This window comes from Mobula birostris, chromosome 12 (genome assembly GCF_030028105.1).
Source record: "Mobula birostris isolate sMobBir1 chromosome 12, sMobBir1.hap1, whole genome shotgun sequence".
Taxonomy (NCBI): domain Eukaryota; kingdom Metazoa; phylum Chordata; class Chondrichthyes; order Myliobatiformes; family Myliobatidae; genus Mobula; species Mobula birostris.
The window spans coordinates 28,348,849-28,366,943 of NC_092381.1; the positions used below are offsets into that span (position 1 = coordinate 28,348,849).

Genomic DNA, 18,095 nt, shown 5'->3' on the forward strand with positions numbered 1-18,095 from the left:
GGGGCAAGTGAAGTTGAATCAAGATTATCCCTTTTGGTTCAAGAGTCTGATGGTTGAGGGAGTGCCGCCATGCTTCCTCCTCAAACGTAGCATGCCCACAACTTATCGACCCTAATTGTACATATTTGGAGTGTGGGAAGAAACACTCTAGGGTTCTTCCCTAGAGAACCCAGAGGAAACCCACGTGGTCATGAGGAGAACATATGGGTTCCTTACAGGCAGTGGCAGGGATTGAACCATGCTCTCATAGCTGATACTGTGAAGTGTTCCGCTAATCGCTACACTACCATACTGCTCTACCTTTGGGTTAAAGCCAAAAATAAAACCATTATCAGGGTAAATGAACAAAATGTGGACTTAGAAACAATAGACAATAGGTGCAGGATTAAGCCATTCGGCCTTTCGAGCCAGCACCGCCATTCACGGTGATCATGGCTGATCATCCACAATCAGTATCCAGTTCCTGCCTTATCCCCATAACCTTTGATTCCACTATCTTTAAGAGCTCTATCCATCTCTTTCTTGAAAGCATCCAGAGACTTGGCCCCCACTGCCTTCTGGGGCAGAGCATTCCACATATCCACCACTCTCTGGGTGAAAAAGTTTTTCCTCAACTCAGCAATTATTTACTCGATAACGTTTGCAGTCTGATAACGTGTTAAAAAAGACATTTTAATTTTGATCATTACACTTACCAAACAGCATTTTTTTTTTTGCAGAGACAAAGTCCTTTGATCAAGAATAAACCAAAAGGTTATTGTTTGTGATTCTAAGTTAAGTTGATGATTCACCACCAGACAATGTTGAGCCACATGGCCAAAGAAGGTCTCTCTTACGTTGGGGCATGTAATTGATCGATGTCAGCATTATAATCATGGCTGATTGCAATGTAGAAGAAACTTATCTGTTGCCGAGGAAGAGCAGACACTCTGACGTCAGACTGCTTTAGAATACTGGCAACGACCAATGTCTTCTGCAACATCTCCTTTCTATACGAAGTTAATAATGAGTAAAGATTCTGACACAGTGCAATTGGCCACAATACTCTGAGCTGGCGTCAGGCAGGAGAAGGGATGGAAAATGTAATTCCAGTACCAATCACCCCATCTGGCCGATCGCTGATGCTACTTAGAGTTCAGCAGCCACCAGACGCTCACACCTCCTCACATTCCCAGCAGATTGATGTGGGCATCTCACCAGCAGCATGAAAATAAGGAACAGGCTGCAGGTGGTTAATCGGAAGACGATAAGGATCCTTCAGTCTCAGATCTTGGAATTCCCCAATCACCCCCACTGCCGTGCACCACTACAGTCTCAACACTTCAAAAATACATTGTTAGCTGTAACTTTTGCTCTTTCTGGGATGTGGATATCACTGCACAGGTACTTCACAATTTACAAAATCAGGTTCGGATTTACTTATCACCTACATCGAAACATATAGTGAAATGCTTTATTTGCATTGGCAACGGACACACCCAAAAATGTGCTAGGGGAAGCCCACAAGTATTGCCACACATTCCAGGCCAAAATAGCATGCCTACCATGCTTGCTCTCACAACTTCCCTCAATTCTCAACAACCCCCCTAGATTCTACTGCTCTGCTACACACAAGAGGCAATGTATTTTGCCCAGTTAACCCACCAAGCGGCAGAGCATTGGGAGGAAATTGGAGAACCCAAAGAAGATTTACAAAGTCACAGCAAGAACATGTAAACTCCACATAGACAGCATCAGAGGTCTGGATTCTACATGAATTACAGGAGCTGTGAAGCAGCTTCTCTACCAACTGTATCTCTGTACCACCAAAGAATTAGAAACATAGATCCATAGAAAATCTACAGCACAATACAGGCCCTTCGGCCTACAAAACTGTGCCAAACATGTCCTTACCTTAGAACTATCTAGGCTTACCCATAGCCCTCTATTTTTCTAAGCTCCATGTACATATCCAGGAGTCTCTTAAAAGACCCTATCATTTCCACCTCCACCACCGCCGCCGGCAGCCCATTCCACGCACTCACCACTCTCTGCGTAAAAAAACTTACCCCTGACATCTCCTCTGTACCTACTTCCAAGCACCTTAAAATATGCCCTCTCATGCTAGCCATTTCAGCCCTGGGGAAAAGCCTCTGACTACCCACACAATCAATGCCTCTCATTAACTTGTACACCTCTATCAGGTCACCTCTCATCCTCCGTTGCTCCAAGGAGAAAAGGCCGAGTTCATTCAACCTATTCCCATAAGGCAAGCTCCCCAATCCAGGCAACATCCTTGTAAATCTCCTCTGCACCTTTTCCATGGTTTCCACGTCCTTCCTGTAGTGAGGCGACCAGAATTGAGCACAGTACTCTAAGTGGGGTCTGACCAGGGTCCTATATAGCTGCAACATTACCTTCCGGCTCTTAAATTGAATCCCACGGTTGATGAAGGCCAATACATCATATGCCTTCTTAACGCAGAGTCAACCTGCGCAGCAGCTTTGAGTGTCCTATGGACTCAAACTCCAAGATCCCTCTGATCCTCCACACTGCCAAGAGTCTTACCATTAATGCTGTATTCTGCCATCACATTTGACCTACCAAAATGCACCACCTCACACTTATCTGGGCTGAACTCCACCTGCCACTTCTCAGCCTAGTTTTGCATCATATCAATGTCCCGCTGTATCTTCTGACAGCCCTCCACACTATCCACAACAACCCCAACCTTTGCGTCATCAGCAGATTTACTAACCCGTCCCTCCACTTCCTCATCCAGGTCATTTCAAAAAATCACGAAGAGTAGGAGTCCCAGAACAATTGAGGAATTCTTTTATAAAACTCATTTTTTTCTTTCATTCTGAACCTCTGAAATATACCCACTTTATATCTTTAATATTAGTTGTACATGTTAACTGTTCAGTAGCATTCTGCATTTTTGGTTCTTATTGCAGACATGCAATCTTTTTTTATCTGTAAGAAACTGTATTTTCTCTGAATGCTGGATAGCAGGAAGCTGCCTCACCTCCTGAAACAATTGAACAAAAGGAATTCTGGGCCAAGGAGAACATATGGTCTGTCACTCAAATGTGACAGTCAGGCCAGCAATCTGCTTCTGCAACCTTCATCGCATGTGCCTGTCTGAGTCAGGCCAGTACCATCATCTGCTGGGAGACGTCCTGACAAGCCAGGAATATTCTCCACCCCAGCTGCAGCACACGCCTGCACTCGCGTCTCCCTCTCCTGCTCATGTTTGCCAGCCATCTACTTTTGCTCTTTCTGTTTTGATTTAGGATGGACGAGACTTACCTACTAAAGGAAAGACTACAAGCCATCACTGTAAGTCCTCTAAATTTGCCTTTTGTGTAATCCAATCTGTGTATTGTTTGTAAGTATGCGTGAAGGACACTTTCAGGTCAAAGTCTCCAAGGATCTTCAACTTCAGTTAAGTATTCCTTTCTGGCAAGAATTAGTTAATTAAAGACTTGTGATGTTTATATCAAAATATTCTCCGCATTTGATCTCTCCCTGTACAGTGGTAGAATTGTATATTTTCATTGTTGGATTAAATAACCATTGAAGTCAAAAAATTAAGAACTGAAATCTACAAGAGAGTGTAGCAGAGGCGTATGTCCCTGCAAATGATTTTTAAAGTATCTGTTTTCATGTGATGTCAGAGTCTAAGGGCAGGCTACTTTCTTCTAGTTGAGACTAAAGCCTGATGCCACATCAATCTAATTATAACGTTTCTCTCTGTGCCATGATGACATTCTTGTAATAACCATGGTCTAAAAGATTTTTGTTGTGATTTTTCAAAATTTGTTACAGCAATAGGAAGACAGATGTTATACATGGCTGACAGGATACCTCCTCAAAGTATTTCTATTAGTTTGGATCTCATTTAGAGATCTACATAGTTAAAATATTTGAAAATATATTTGCTATGTATTAATAATAGTTAAGATAACTGTATTTGCTATAATTACTTGCAATTGGAAATGATTATTCTTGAGTGTCTACTGAATAATATATTAATGACAGCCAGTGATTTGATCATAAGATTTAAAACCTAATTTAGAAATTGGCACATCATTACATTATCCAGTCTCTAAGCCCAGAAAAAAAGTGTTGTACTGTATTTGTACAGAAGTGTCAAGCATTAAACTTCTTTAGAAAATGAGGAAATAAATTACTTTTGCATTGTTTCAAAAATAACAAATTTTCTTCAAGATACTGATCTAAAGTTTTAATGCCAGTTAAAGGTTAATTTTAATTAAAGGGTATTTTAAGAGCCTCTTAGATAGGTACATGGAGCTCAGAGAAATAGAGCGCTAGGAAAATTCTAGGCAGTTTCTCGAGTAGGTTACATGGTCAGCACAACGTTGTGGGCTGAAGGGCCTGTAATATACTGTAGATTTTCTATGTTAATGTCTCATAATTGTTTTATCTACCTGAACCTGTACAGAAAACTTCGCAATAATGTTAGCAGTCCAGCAACAAACAATTATCACATAAGAGAATAAAACCCCAGTTTTGAATGAACCATATCTTAAATATCAAAGGATTTATAGATTTGCAAAAATAATTGAAAAGGAAACAGTATTAGAAGACTGGAAGACAGCTAAGGTTGTTCTGTTACTAAAAAGAAAGAGGTGGAACAAGTCCTGAAAATTGCAAACAAAATTGCTTACATCAGTTAGTTGATCTTTTTTTTACTAAAAGATGTAATCAACTGAAATTCAGAAACCAAAAATATATCAAAGAATCGCCAACACAAATTTCTAAAAGGAAGATCACATTCAATCAAGCTTATTGAAATCTTTGAAAGGTCAGGACCAACGTATGCAGGCAACAATAATGCAGCAGCTGCATTTCATTTGGATTTTGAAAAGGACTTTGATAAGGGAAAGCAATAGGCGGTTCAGAACATGTGAAGTCAAGGAACAGGTGCCTATTAGTAAACCACAAAAGAGAAACCAGAAGGTAAATTGTTTGGATAGCTACTCATAATGGTAAAATGTGTCAGGTGGTTTTCTATTGGAAGTGTGGTGGGACCACAATCACTCAAAATTTATATTGATGATTCATACTCAAGAATCAGTGCATAAACCTCACAATCTGCAAAGGTGTTCACCTCCAGGAGTTTAGTTTTTCACTTATATATGTGGTCATTTATTTTTTACAATCTAGACATCACTGGGATATATTGTGCCTCATTTATTGCCCTAGAACAGGTCAGCTGAGCTGTCCTTTTACATGGAGAAAATAAAAGCTGGGTAAAGGTATGTCAATAATGTATAGGTGGGAGGGTACTGTAACACAGACCCAATGACAATGAAACAGAAAGCGTCTAAGTCAGGATGCTGCGTAATTTGAAGCTGCCCATGTGAGTGGTGGTGTCCCCATGTGACTGGCGTACTTACCCCTTGTTGGCGTGTGGCCAAGTGGTTAAGGCATTGGTCTAGTGATCTGAAGGTCGCTAGCTCGAGCCTCAGCTGAGGCAGCGTGTTGTGTCCTTGAGCAAGGCACTTAACCACACATTGCTCTGCGACGACACCAGTGCCAAGCTGTATCGGCCCTAGTGCCCTTCCCTTGGACAACATCTGTGGCGTGAAGAGGGGAGACTTGCAGCATGGGCAACTGCCGGTCTTCCATACAACCTTGTCCAGGCCTGCGCCCTGGAAAACTTACAAGGTGCAAATCCATGGTCTCACGAGACTAACGGATGCCTACTTAGCCTTAGGTCCCAGAACACAGGGTTCAAGGACAATTATTACCCTTCAACCATCAGACTCATGAAACAGCGTGAATAACCTCACTCACCTCAACTCTGAATTGACTCCAGAACCTGTGCACTGACTTTCAAGGACAATGCAAATATGGAAATTATTTATTTCCTTATTTCTTATTTGCACAGTTTATCGATTTTTGCACATTGTTTGCGAGTAGTTTCTCATTGATTTTATTGTATTTCTCAGTTCTACTGTAAATGCCTGCAAAAACCTCAAGATAGTATGTGGTGACATATAACACAAACATGAGGAAAACTGCAGATGCTAGAATTTCAAGCAATACACATAAAAGTTGCAGGTGAACACAGCAGACCAGTCAGCACCTCTAGGAAGAGGTACAGTCAACATTTCGGGCCGAGACCCTTTGTCAGGACTAACTGAAAGAAGAGCTAGTAAGAGATTTGAAAGTGGGAGAGGGAACGGGAGATCTGAAATGATAGGAGAAGACAGGAGGGGGAGGGATGGAGCCAACAGCTGGACAGTTGGTTGGCAAAAGGGATATGAGAGGATCATGGGACAGGAGGCCTAGGGAGAAATTCCATGTCCCATTGCCATTCTGATATGTCTATCCACAGCCTCCTCTACTGTAAAGATGAAGCCACACTCAGGTTGGAGGAACAACACCTTATATTCCGTCTGGGTAGCCTCCAACCTGCTGGCATGAACATTGACTTCTCAAACTTCCACTAATGCCCCACCTTCCCCTCGTACCCCATCTGTTACTTATTTTTATACACACATTCTTTCTCTCACTCTCCTTTTTCTCCCTCTGTCCCTCTGAATATACCCCTTGACCATCCTCTGGGTTCCCCCCCCCTCCCCCTTTTCCTTCTCCCTGGGCCTCCTGTCCCATGATCCTCTCGTATCCCTTTTGCCAATCACCTGTCCAGCACTTGGCTCCATCCCTCCCCCTTTGTGTCGTCTGCAAACTTGCCAACCCACCCTTCTACCCCCACATCCAGGTCGTTAATAAAAATCATGAAAAGTAGAGGTCCCAGAACCGATCCTTGTGGGACACCACTAGTCACAACCCTCCAATCCGAATATACTCCCTCCACCATGACCCTCTGCCTTTTGCAGGCAAGCCAATTCTGAATCCACCTGGCCAAACTTCCCTGGATCCCATGCCTTCTGTCTTTCTGAATAAGCCTACCGTGTGGAACCTTGTCAAATGCCTTACTAAAATCCACGTAGATCACATCCACTGCACTACCCTCATCTATATGCCTGGTCACCTCAAAGAACTCTATCAGGCTTATTAGACACAATCTGCCCTTCACAAAGCCATGCCGACTGTCCCTGATTAGACCATGATTCTCCAAATGCCCGTTGATCCTATCTCTAAGAATCTTTTCCAACAGCTTTCCCACCACAGGCGTAAGGCTCACTGGTCTATAATTACCCGGACTATCCCTACTACCTTTTTTGAACAAGGGGACAACATTCGCCTCCCTCCAATCCTCCGGTACCATTCCCGTGGACAACGAGGACATAAAGATCTTAGCCAGAGGCTCAGCAATCTCTTCCCTCGCCTCGTGGAGCAGCCTGGGGAATATTCCGTCAGGCCCCGGGGACTTATCTGTCCTAATGTATTTTAACACCTCCTCTCTTTTAATATCAACATGCTCCAGAACATCAACCTCACTCATATTGTCCTCACCGTCATCAAGTTCCCTCTCATTGGTGAATACCAAAGAGAAGTATTCATTGAGGACCACGCTCAGTTCCACATCCTCCAGGCATGTCTTCCCACCTTTATCTCTAATTGGTCCTACCTTCACTCTTGTCATCCTTTTGTTCTTCACATAATTGAAGAATGCCTTGGGGTTTTCCTTTACCCTACTCGCCAAGGTCTTCTCATGCCCGCTTCTTATTCTTCTCAGCCCCTTCTTAAGCTCCTTTCTTGCTACCCTATATTCCTCAATAGACCCATCTGATATTTGCTTCCTAATGCCTTCTTCCACCTGACTAGATTTTCCACCTCACTTGTCACCCATGGTTCCTTCACCCTACCATTCTTTATCTTTCTCACCGGGACAAATTTATTCCTAACATCCTGCAAAAGATCCCTAAACATCGACCACATGTCCATAGTACATTTCCCTGCTAAAACATCATCCCAATTCACACCCGTAAGTTCTAACCTTATAGCCTCATAATTTGCCCTTCCCCAAATAAAAATTTTCCTGTCCTCTCTGATTCTATCCTTTTCCATGACAATGCTGAAGGCCAGCGAGTGGTGGTCACTGTTCCCCAGATGCTCACCCACTGAGAGATCTGTGACCTGACCTGGTTCGTTACCTAATACTAGATCTAGTATGGCATTCCCCCAGTTGGCCTGTCCAACATACCGTGACAGGAATCCATCTTGGACACACTTCACAAACTCTGCCCCGTCCAAACCCTTGGAACTAATCAGGTGCCAATCAATATTAGGCAAGTTAAAGTCACCCCTGATAACAACGCTGTTATTTTTTGCACCTTTCCAAAATCTGCCTCCCAATCTGCTCTTCAGTATCTCTGGGAGCCTATAGAATACTCCCAATAGAGTAACTGCTCCCTTCCTGTTCCAGACTTCCACCCATACTGACTCAAAAGAGGATCCTGCTACATTACCAACCTTTCTGTAGCTGTAATAGTATCCCTGACCAGTAATGCCAACCCTCCTCCCCTTTTCCCCCTCTCTATCCCTTTTAAGAATCCATTCCTGCCCTGGTGCCAGCCAGGTCTCTGTAATGGCCACTACATCATAATTCCATGTATGTATCCAAGCTCTCAGTTCATCACCTTTGTTCCTGATGCTTCTTGCACTGAAGTACACGCACTTTAGCCCTTCTACCTTACTACATTTACACCCTTTATTCTGCTTCTCTTTCCTCAAGGCCTCTCTATATGTTAGATCTAGCTTTACTCCATGCACTTCTTTCACTGCCCTATCGCTCCAGGTCCCACCCCCCTTGCAAATTAGTTTAAACCCTCCCGAACCATGCTAGCAAACCTACCCTCAAGGATATTGCTCGAGTTCAGGTGCAAACCATCCAATCTGTGCAAGTCCCACCTTCCCCAGAAGAGATCTCAATGATCCAAAAATCTAAAGCCCTGCTCCCTGCACCAACTCCTCAGCCACGCATTCAACTGCCATCTCCTCCAATTCTTACCATCACTGTCACGTAGCACTGGCAGCAATCCTGAGAACGCCACACTTGAGGTCCTGTTCTTCAGCCTTCTGTCTAGTTCCCGAAACTCACACTTCAGGACCTCATCCCTCTTCCTGCCTATGTCGCTGGTACCAACATGTATCACGACTTCTGGTTGCTTTCCCTCTCATACCAGGATGTCGTGCACCCGGTCAGAGACATCCCGGACCCTGGCACCCGGGAGGCAACAAACCATGCGGGTGTCCTTCTCACGTCCACAAAATCTCCTGTCTGCTCCCCTGACTATAGAGTCCCCAATGACGACAGCTCTCCTCTTCTCTGTCCCACCCTTCTGCACCACAGGGTCAGACTCAGTGCCAGAGGCCCTGCCACCGTGGCTCACACCTGGTCGGTCATCCCCGCCAACAGTATCCAGAACGGTAAACTTATTATTCAGGGGAATGGCTACAGGGTGCTCTGCACTACTTGTCTATTAACCTTCGCTTTCCCCCCTCTGACTGTCACCCGAAGACCTGCTTCCGGCAGCCTAGCATATGAGGGATAGGTGTTTAGATTTTCTTGCGAAAGATAGTCTGGTACTTCTGTAATGTAAATATTGTCCCTGAAGGTTGGTTAGGTTCTGCTGCATGCAGACATGAACTGCTTCTGTTTCTGAGAAATTGCAAATAGAATTAAACATTGTGGAATCATCAGCCATATGTTGCCACTTCTGATTTTATAGTGAAAGGAAGGTTATTATTGAAGCATCCAAAAACAGTTGGGCATAGGACACAGCCTCAAGGACACCCTGAAATGATGTTCTTAAGCCGGGATGGCTGCCCTCCAGCAACCATCCTTTGTTTAAGCTCTGGCTCCAACTATTAGAGCAGTTTCCCCTTGATTCTAATTAATGTCATATTTACTAGGACACCTGATGCCACTCCCAGTCAAGTGCTGCCTTATTGCCATGGGCACTTATCTTGCCCATCCCTGAAATTCTGTTGTCTGGGTCCATATTTGGACCCAAGGCTTTGATGAAGTTGGAAGCTCAATATTTTTGGCTAAGCCCAAACTGGACATCAGTAAGCAGGTTTCATTTAAAAGCAGAGTCATAAAAACTTTTCATCAGCTCGTTCATTGCTGAGAGAAGACAGATTGAGCAGTAATTTGCTGCAATAGATTTGTCCTGCATTTTGTGAACAGGGCAGTTTTGTCAGGTAGGTATGGTTACCATGGTCCACATTGTCAGGTAGGATGAGTACAATGGAAGAAGAATATAATAAATTTCTGAATTATGTGGAAAATATTATAGAATGAGGCTGTCCATTTGCCCCTACAGGCCTTTGTCAGCATTTATGGTCTATGCAAACTTCCTGCCTTCCATCTTCACATAGTCCTCTTCACAATTCCATTTATTCTTTTCTTTTCAATCATACAACTAACTGACTCATAAATATGCCTATACTTTCTTTTTATTCATTTAAGTATTATTGCTTTTACCAGTGAGTCAGTATATAATTGCCGATCCCTGGGGCGGTGGTGAGCTGCCTCTTTGAACTGTTCCGGATATGGAAGTGTGGAGATTACCATCGATGTTGTTCCAGGATCTTTGCCCAGCAATGTTGAAGCAACGGCAATATGCTTCCAAGCCAGCATTGTGTGCGGCTTGGAGGGCAACTTCCTGCTGGCAATGCTCCCATGCTGTTGCTGCTTTTGTCCTCTTTGCGGGTTTGAAAGATGCTGTCTGATGCACCTTGGTGATTTGCTGCTGTGCATCTGTAGATGCTGTAAACTGCTCCTACTGTGTTTCGGCAGTGGACTCATAGAAACAGAACGTAGAAAACCTACAGCACAATACAGGCCCCTCGGCCCACAAAGTTGTGCCGAACATGTGTTAACCTGAGAAATTACCTAGGGTTACCCATAGCCCTCTACTTTTCTGAGCTCTATATACCTGTACAGGAGTCTCTTAAAATATTCTATTGTATCCGCACCCAGCACTGTCGCCGGCAGCCCATTCTACGCACTCACCACTCTCCGCATAAAAAACTTACCCTGATATCTCCTCTGTACTTACTTCCAAGCACCTTAAAACTGTGCCCTCTCATGCTAGCCATTTCAGCCCTGGGAAAAAGCCTCTGACTATCCACACGATCAATGGTCGAGTCAGTGAATTGATGTGGATGGGGTGTCTATGAAGCATCGAATGCTGTATGTCTCCAATGGGTCTTTGTACAGTTCACAGTACTCCAGTTGTGTTCCACAGTATTCCACCTAAAAGTCAATATATGTAAACCTCAACTTTGCAATTCTATCACTCTTGATATGAAACCCAAAAAACAATTTTGCTTTTTCCATTGCTGTATTAACAAACATCTCCACCTATAGTGATTAGTATATCCTATCTATCTCTATACTTCACATTAGTTCTGACTGTTGAGAATTTAGTTTCCTTTCTTTGGTACCTCTGTTATCAAACACAATGAAAAGTTTTTATTTTGTTCACTTAATGGTGCAGAACATTATAGCTCTCAGCTTGGTTGTTCATTGGAAAATGATGGCCAGGTGTCTAATAGGGGTCTTTTTGTCTTTGCTTACCTGCACACTGGAGCACAAAAGTCAAAGACAAGCTAAAGTCAGGGGCCAATATAGCCATCCTCTTGCTCTGCTGCTGAGGTCAGGGGGCAGATCAGTTTTTATCTAAGAAAAGATGTGTGCTGGCATTGGACAGGGTCCTGAGGGGGTTCATGAGAATAATTCTGAGAATGAAAGGGCTAGCATGTGAGGGTCATTTGATGGTCCTGGGTCTGAATTCTCTGGACTTTAGAAGAATGAGGGGGGATCTCATTGAAACCTATCAAATATTGAGAGGCCCAGATAGAGTGGACGTGGAGAGGATGTTTCCCATAGTGGGGAGTCTAGAGCCAGAAAGCAGTGGGCACAGCCTCAGAATATAGGGACATCCCTTTAGTACGGAGATGAGGAGGAATTTCTTTAGCCAGAGGGCAGTGAATCTGTGGAATTCATTGTCACAGACGGCTATGGAGGCCAAGTCATTGGGTATATTTAAAGCAGTGGTTGATAGGTTCATGATTAGTAAGGGCATCAAAGGTTATAAGGAGAAGGCAGTTCGTGGTACATATATGTCACCATATACAACCCTGAGATTCATTTTCCTGCAGGCATACTCAATAAATCCAATAATAATAATTGTTCGTTTTGTGCCATGTCATATGACGTTAAGTGATCATGGTCTTTCCATGACCATGATTGTTCTTGGCAAATTTTTCTACAGAAGTGGTTTTCCATTTGCTTCTACTGGGCAGTGTCTTTACAAGAAGTGTGACCTCAGCCATTATCAATACTCTTCAGAGATTGTCTGTTTGGCGCCAGTGGTCGCATAACTAGGACTTGTGATGTGCACCATTGCTCAGACAATCATCCATCACCTGCTCCAATGGCTTTATGTGACCCTGATCGTGGGCTAAGCGGGTGCTACACCTTGCCCAAGGGTGACCTGCAGGCTAGCAGAGAGAAGGAGTGCCTTACACCTCTTTTGTTAAGATGTCTCCCCACCCGGCTACCCAAAATATCCATAATAGAATCAAGAAAAGAGCACACAGGCAGAGCGGATAACCAGCGTGTAAAAGACAAGAAACCATGCAAATGCAAAAAGAAAATAATAAATAAATAAATAAGCAATAAATATCAAGAACATGAGGCGAAGTGTCCTCAGAAAAGAGTCCATAGTTTATGGGAACAGTTTAGTGATGAGGCAAGTAAAGTTCAGTGAAGTTATCCCTCTGGCTCAAGAGCCTGATGGTTCAGGGGTAATACCCATTCCTGAACCGGGTGGTGTGAGTCCTGAGGTTCCTTCCTGGTGGCAGTGGTGAGAAGAGGGCATGACCTGGGCAGCAAGGGTTCTGGATGATGGATGCTGCTTTCCTGCAACAACACTGTGTAGGTCTGCTCCGTGGTGGGGAGGGACTTACCCATGGAGAACTGAGCCATATCCACCACTCTTTAGAGTATTTTCCACTCAAGGGCCTTGGTGCTTCCACACTAGGCTGTGATGCAGCCAGACAATATGTTCCTGATTACACATCTATGGAAGTTTGTCAAAGTTTTAGATGTCATGCTGAATCTTTACAAACCTCTAAAGTAGTACTGTAGAGGCACAATGTTCTTTCTTCATAATTGCACTTATGTGCTGGGCCCAGGACAGGTCCTCTGAAATGATAACACCCTCTCCACCTCTGATTCCCTGATAAAGGACTGGCTCATGGACCGCTGGTTTCCTCCTCCTTAAGTCAATAATCAGCTCCTTGGTCTTGCAAACGGTTGTTGTGGCACCACTGAGCCAGATTTTCAATCACACTCCTATATGCTGATTCATTACCACCTTAGATTTGGCCCATGACCATGGTGTCATCAGCCAACTCAAGATGACATTCAAGCTGTGCTCAGCCTTACAGCCATACGTGTAAAGCAAGTGGAGCAGGAAGCGAAGCACACAGCCTTGTTGTGAAATTGTGCTGATGGAGATTGTAGAGGAGATGTTGTTGCCAATCCAAACTGAATAGGGAAACTGAGAGGGAATTGAGCATGCAATTGCACAAAAAGGTCTTGAGACCATGGTCTTGAAGCTTATTGATTAGTTTTGAGGGGATAATTGATTGCCCAGCTATAGGCAATAAGGAGCATCCTGATGTGTGCATCTTTGCTGGTCAAATGTCCAAGGTTTAGTGAGGAATCAATGAAATGGCATCTGCTGTGGACCTGTTGTGCAGATGTGCATAATTGGAGCAGATCCAAGTCGCTTCTGAGGCAGGAGTTGACATGTTTCATCATCAACCTCTCATAAAAACGTCATCAATATTGATGTAAGTGCTGCTGGATGATAGTCACTGAGGCAGGTTACTACATTCTTCTTAGGCACCAGTATAATTGAAGCCTGCTTGTAGTAGGTGGTTACCTTAGACTGCTGAAGTGAGAGGTTAAAGATCTCAGTGTACACTCCAGTCATTTAATCAGCTCAAGTCTTTAGTTGTCAGCCAGGTACCTCATCTTGAAGCTTTCTTTGGGTTCACCCTCCTGAAGGATGCCTTTGCTTTGGTCTCTGCGACTGCAATCGCAGGTTCATCAGGGGTGGTGGGAGATCATGAGGTCTCTTCCATATTATGATTGTCAAAGTGAGCATAGAAGGCATTGTGCTTATCTGGAAGCGAAGCCCTGTTGACACCCATGTCGCTTGATTACACTTTGTAAGAAGTGATAACATTCAAGCCCTGCCACACCTGCTGAGCTTTCTTCATTAATTCAAATTTAGTCCAGAACAACCACTTCGCCCATGAGATAGCTTTCCAGAGATCACACCTAGCCCTCTTGTAACTTTCTTGTTTGCCAGACTTGAACGCCTCTGATCTGGCCCTCAACAGATTGCAATTCATGGAGTTATCCACAGGAGAATGAAGTTGAGAGTAATAATAAATTAGCCATAGTGGAAGGGGGGAGCAGACTCGAAGGGTCAAATGGCCTAATTCTGTTCCTATGCCTTATGGTCTTAACACAAATATCATGAACTCTACTTCAAATGCTAATTCAGCCGGGTATCATCCCATGCAATGCTTTTCTAAAAGGAATACCGTCAAAGTATTTTTGAAGGGATTGCTGTTACTCCTACCTACTGTTTCTTCCCCCCACCATCCATGTGATAAAAACTTCACTTCTGAACAATTCAGCCAACATCTTGAACGTACTATACAAATGATAGTTGACTACCATTTGAGAGTGGGTAGAGTATGCTACCACCCTCTGTGAATGACTCGATGAATATATGATCTTCATTGTTCCCATTTCTCTTGAGAACTAGACATCAAATAGCATTAGGCAAGGAAATGTGGCTAAACTGTGGATATGTAACTTTCACAGACTTTAATGTTGAAAGCAAAACTTCAACCTGCCATTGTACTGAAAATGTAAGAGAGTGTCATTGAAATACTACCAACAAAAACTTCCATGTTGAAATGAGTGATCTATTCCCAACCATTATGCAAATACGAACATTTCCTGCTTTTTGTATTACACATGTTGAAGAATTTTTGTTTAATTCTGTAATTAACAAATTGAACTGCAGCAAAAGTCACATTGAGGAATACTCGAACATAAGGTTTAATTACTCCCACCCTTCCACTTGCTTCTCGCAAAGACCAAGAGCAAGTATAATTAATCACTGTCATTAAACACAGTGCAACTAACCTTATACCTAATTAACCTATATATTCTGAATCATATTGTACAAACATGTAAAATATAATCTTTCTTTCCCAATCAGTTGCTCTCACAACATGTTGATCTCCAATCACACGAAATACCATAAACCAAGCTTGGATGTGATGCCTTCCCTATTTGAATGATCCGAAAATCACTAACCCGAACCATATATTAAATACTATAGCACTATTATTATCATCCAAATCAATAACCATGTGCTTTGTAGGACAATGATTTAGAGCAGGAGTTCCCACCCTTTTTAAGGGATTTGTGGACCCTAGGTTGGGAACCTTTGGTTTTGAGACTTCCCCTCCACACAAATGGATGTGGTGAAGACCTACGAGTACTTGATGACAGATTTGAGTGGAGCACCAACAAGAAGGGCCAAAGTCACCTCTACTTCCTGAGGAGCCTGAGATCTTTTGGAGGCCTCTCCTTCACATGATCTACCAGTTTGTTGTCACTAGTACAATCTTCTATGCGATAGTGTGCTGGAGAAATGACATCAACACAGATGATGCTGACTGGCTCAATAAACTGAATAGAAAGGCTGGCTCTGTAATAGGAATCAAACTGGACACACTGGAGGTCATGGTAGAACAAAGGACTCTACGGAAATTCCTGGAAATTCTAGACAATGTTTCTCACCCTCTGCATGTCACCTTCGCTGAACAGAGGAGCACTTTTAGTAATAGACTAAGACAACGTCACTGCTTTAAAAAGCACTTATGAGGTCATCCTTACCCTTGGCTATTAGGCTGTATGATTAGTCAAACTATAGCCGGGGAAGTGATAAGCCCCGCCTGTTAGACTGTTTGTGGTAACTTATTTTTCATTCTTTTTTACTTCTCTTCTAATATTTATATCTGGGCACTTGTAATGCTACTGTGACACTGTAATTTCCTTTGGGATCAATAAAGTATCTATCTTTGTCAGTATCTATCTATCTGTCTATTTGTTTCACAGCCCAAAGTGTTGTCTTCTATACAATGACACTCCACTGCCAGTGTTCCCCAGCCTTTCACTGGATCTACCAGGTCATGGCTCAGCTAGAACAAGTCATCAGGAATCATAACCATTGAATGTGATAAGTTTTCAGCTTCCAGTTACCTGACACTTTAATTCACCATTCCATTCCCTCAATGACCTCTCATTCCTGTACTGTTACGAGGCACAATGCAACTCGAGGGACAACACCTGATCTTCTGTCTGGGCATATTTTAGCAGAATTTGCTATTGGATTCTCCAGTTTAGGTAGCTCTTTTGTCTTTTGTCTTGTCTGTATAGTCTCAGTAGCCCAGACTATGCACATTCTGAATAGAGTCATAGAGTCACTAAAGCACAATACAAGCCCCTAAGCTCATCTAGTCCATACCAGTCTGTTTTTCTGTCCAGTCATAAGAATATAAGAACATAAGAAATAGGAGCAGGAGTAGGCCATCTGGCCCATCGAGCTTGCTCCACCATTCAATAAGATCATGGCTGATCTGGCCATGCACTCATCTCCACCCACCTGCCTTTTCCCCATAACCTTTAATTCCCCCTACTGTGCAAAAATCTATCCAACCTTGTCTTACATAATTTACTGAGGTAGTCTCCACTGCTTCATTGGGCAGAGAATTTCACAGATTCACCACCCTCTGGGAAAAGCAGTTCACCTTCTCTGTCCTAAATCTACTCCCCCAAACCTTGAGGCTATGTCCCCTAGTTCTATCACCTATCAGTGGAAACAACTTTCCTGCCTCTATCTTATCTATCCCTTTCATAATTTTATATGTTTCTACAAGATCTCCTCTCATTCTTTTGAATTCCAGTGAGTACAGTCCCAGGCGACTCAATCTCTCCTCATAGTCTAACCCCCTCATCTCTGGAATCAGCCTGGAGAACCTCCTCTGCATCGCCTCCAAAACCAGTATATCCTTCCTCAAGGAAGGAGACCAGAACTTTGCACAGTACTCCAGATGCAGCCTCACCAATACCCTGTACAGTTGCAGCATAACCTCCCTGCTCTTAAATTCAATCCCACTAGCAATGAAGGACAACATCCCATTTGCCTTCTTGATAGCCTGCTGCATCTGCAAACCAACCTTTTGTGATTCATGCACAAGAACTCCCAAGTCCCTCTGCACAGCAGCATGCTGCGATTTTTTAACCATTTAAATCTGATCTTCCATTTTTCCTTCCAAAGTTGATAACCTCACATTTACAACATTGTACTCCATCTGCCAGATCTTTGCCCTCTCAATTATCGTATCTATACCTCTCTACAGACTCCCCATATCTTCTGCACATTCTGTAGTCCCACCCAGCTGCACCCAAACTATACCCTTCCCATCCATGTACCGAAGCAAACGTCACTTAAATATGACAACTGAACCCACATCTACCTCTTCCAATGGCAGCTTGTTACACATTTCCCCCACCGATTGAATGAAATAGTTACCCCTCAAATTCCCCTTAAATATTTCAGCTTTCACAAGTTCCAGCCTGAATCTCTGCAGGGAAAGAAAACAGTGGTGTTATACTCATTATTGGGTGGTGAAAGAAGAGCAAATATACTTGTTGGATTTCAATTCACATCATCATATAATTCTTCCTATATTCACAGTTGCACTAAGGAAATGATTCCTCCATAACTACAAGTTTAGTTCAAACTGGCACACCCAATTGTAAAGTTGGAAAAGAATTCCTCGACTAAGTGGGCCGGTGCCCCTTTTCACTGCAGTCGTGCTTCCAGCCTTGTGCTAAGTTTTTGCTGTCAATGGGTGCTGACAGCCTACTCAATGCACATTGCAAGGTTATCACCTGGGATAAACCCAGCTGCATAACTCTCAGTGTTGTTGGCAACATAGCAACTTTTGTAAATAAACAACAGTCCAAAATTCTTTGGTTTCCAATTGTTAGAAAACCT

The 18,095-nt window shown here is 43.2% G+C and overlaps 1 protein-coding gene across 8 annotated transcripts in view; it reads left to right on the top strand.

Annotated features, from left to right (window-relative positions):
- Nucleotides 1-18,095, top strand: part of LOC140205808 (palmdelphin-like) — a 140,829-nt gene that overhangs the window by 75,094 nt on the left and 47,640 nt on the right. For 4 of the 8 annotated variants that reach the window (XM_072273512.1, XM_072273514.1, XM_072273513.1 and 1 more), the window contains 2 exons: nucleotides 720-1,383; nucleotides 3,276-3,321. In XM_072273512.1, the coding sequence (XP_072129613.1) occupies nucleotides 1,205-1,383; nucleotides 3,276-3,321 (225 nt within the window). In that variant the 5' untranslated portion in view covers nucleotides 720-1,204. The remainder of the gene's footprint in view (nucleotides 1-719; nucleotides 1,384-3,275; nucleotides 3,322-18,095) is intronic. The other 4 variants (XM_072273517.1, XM_072273520.1, XM_072273516.1 and 1 more) reach the window with 1 other exon arrangement.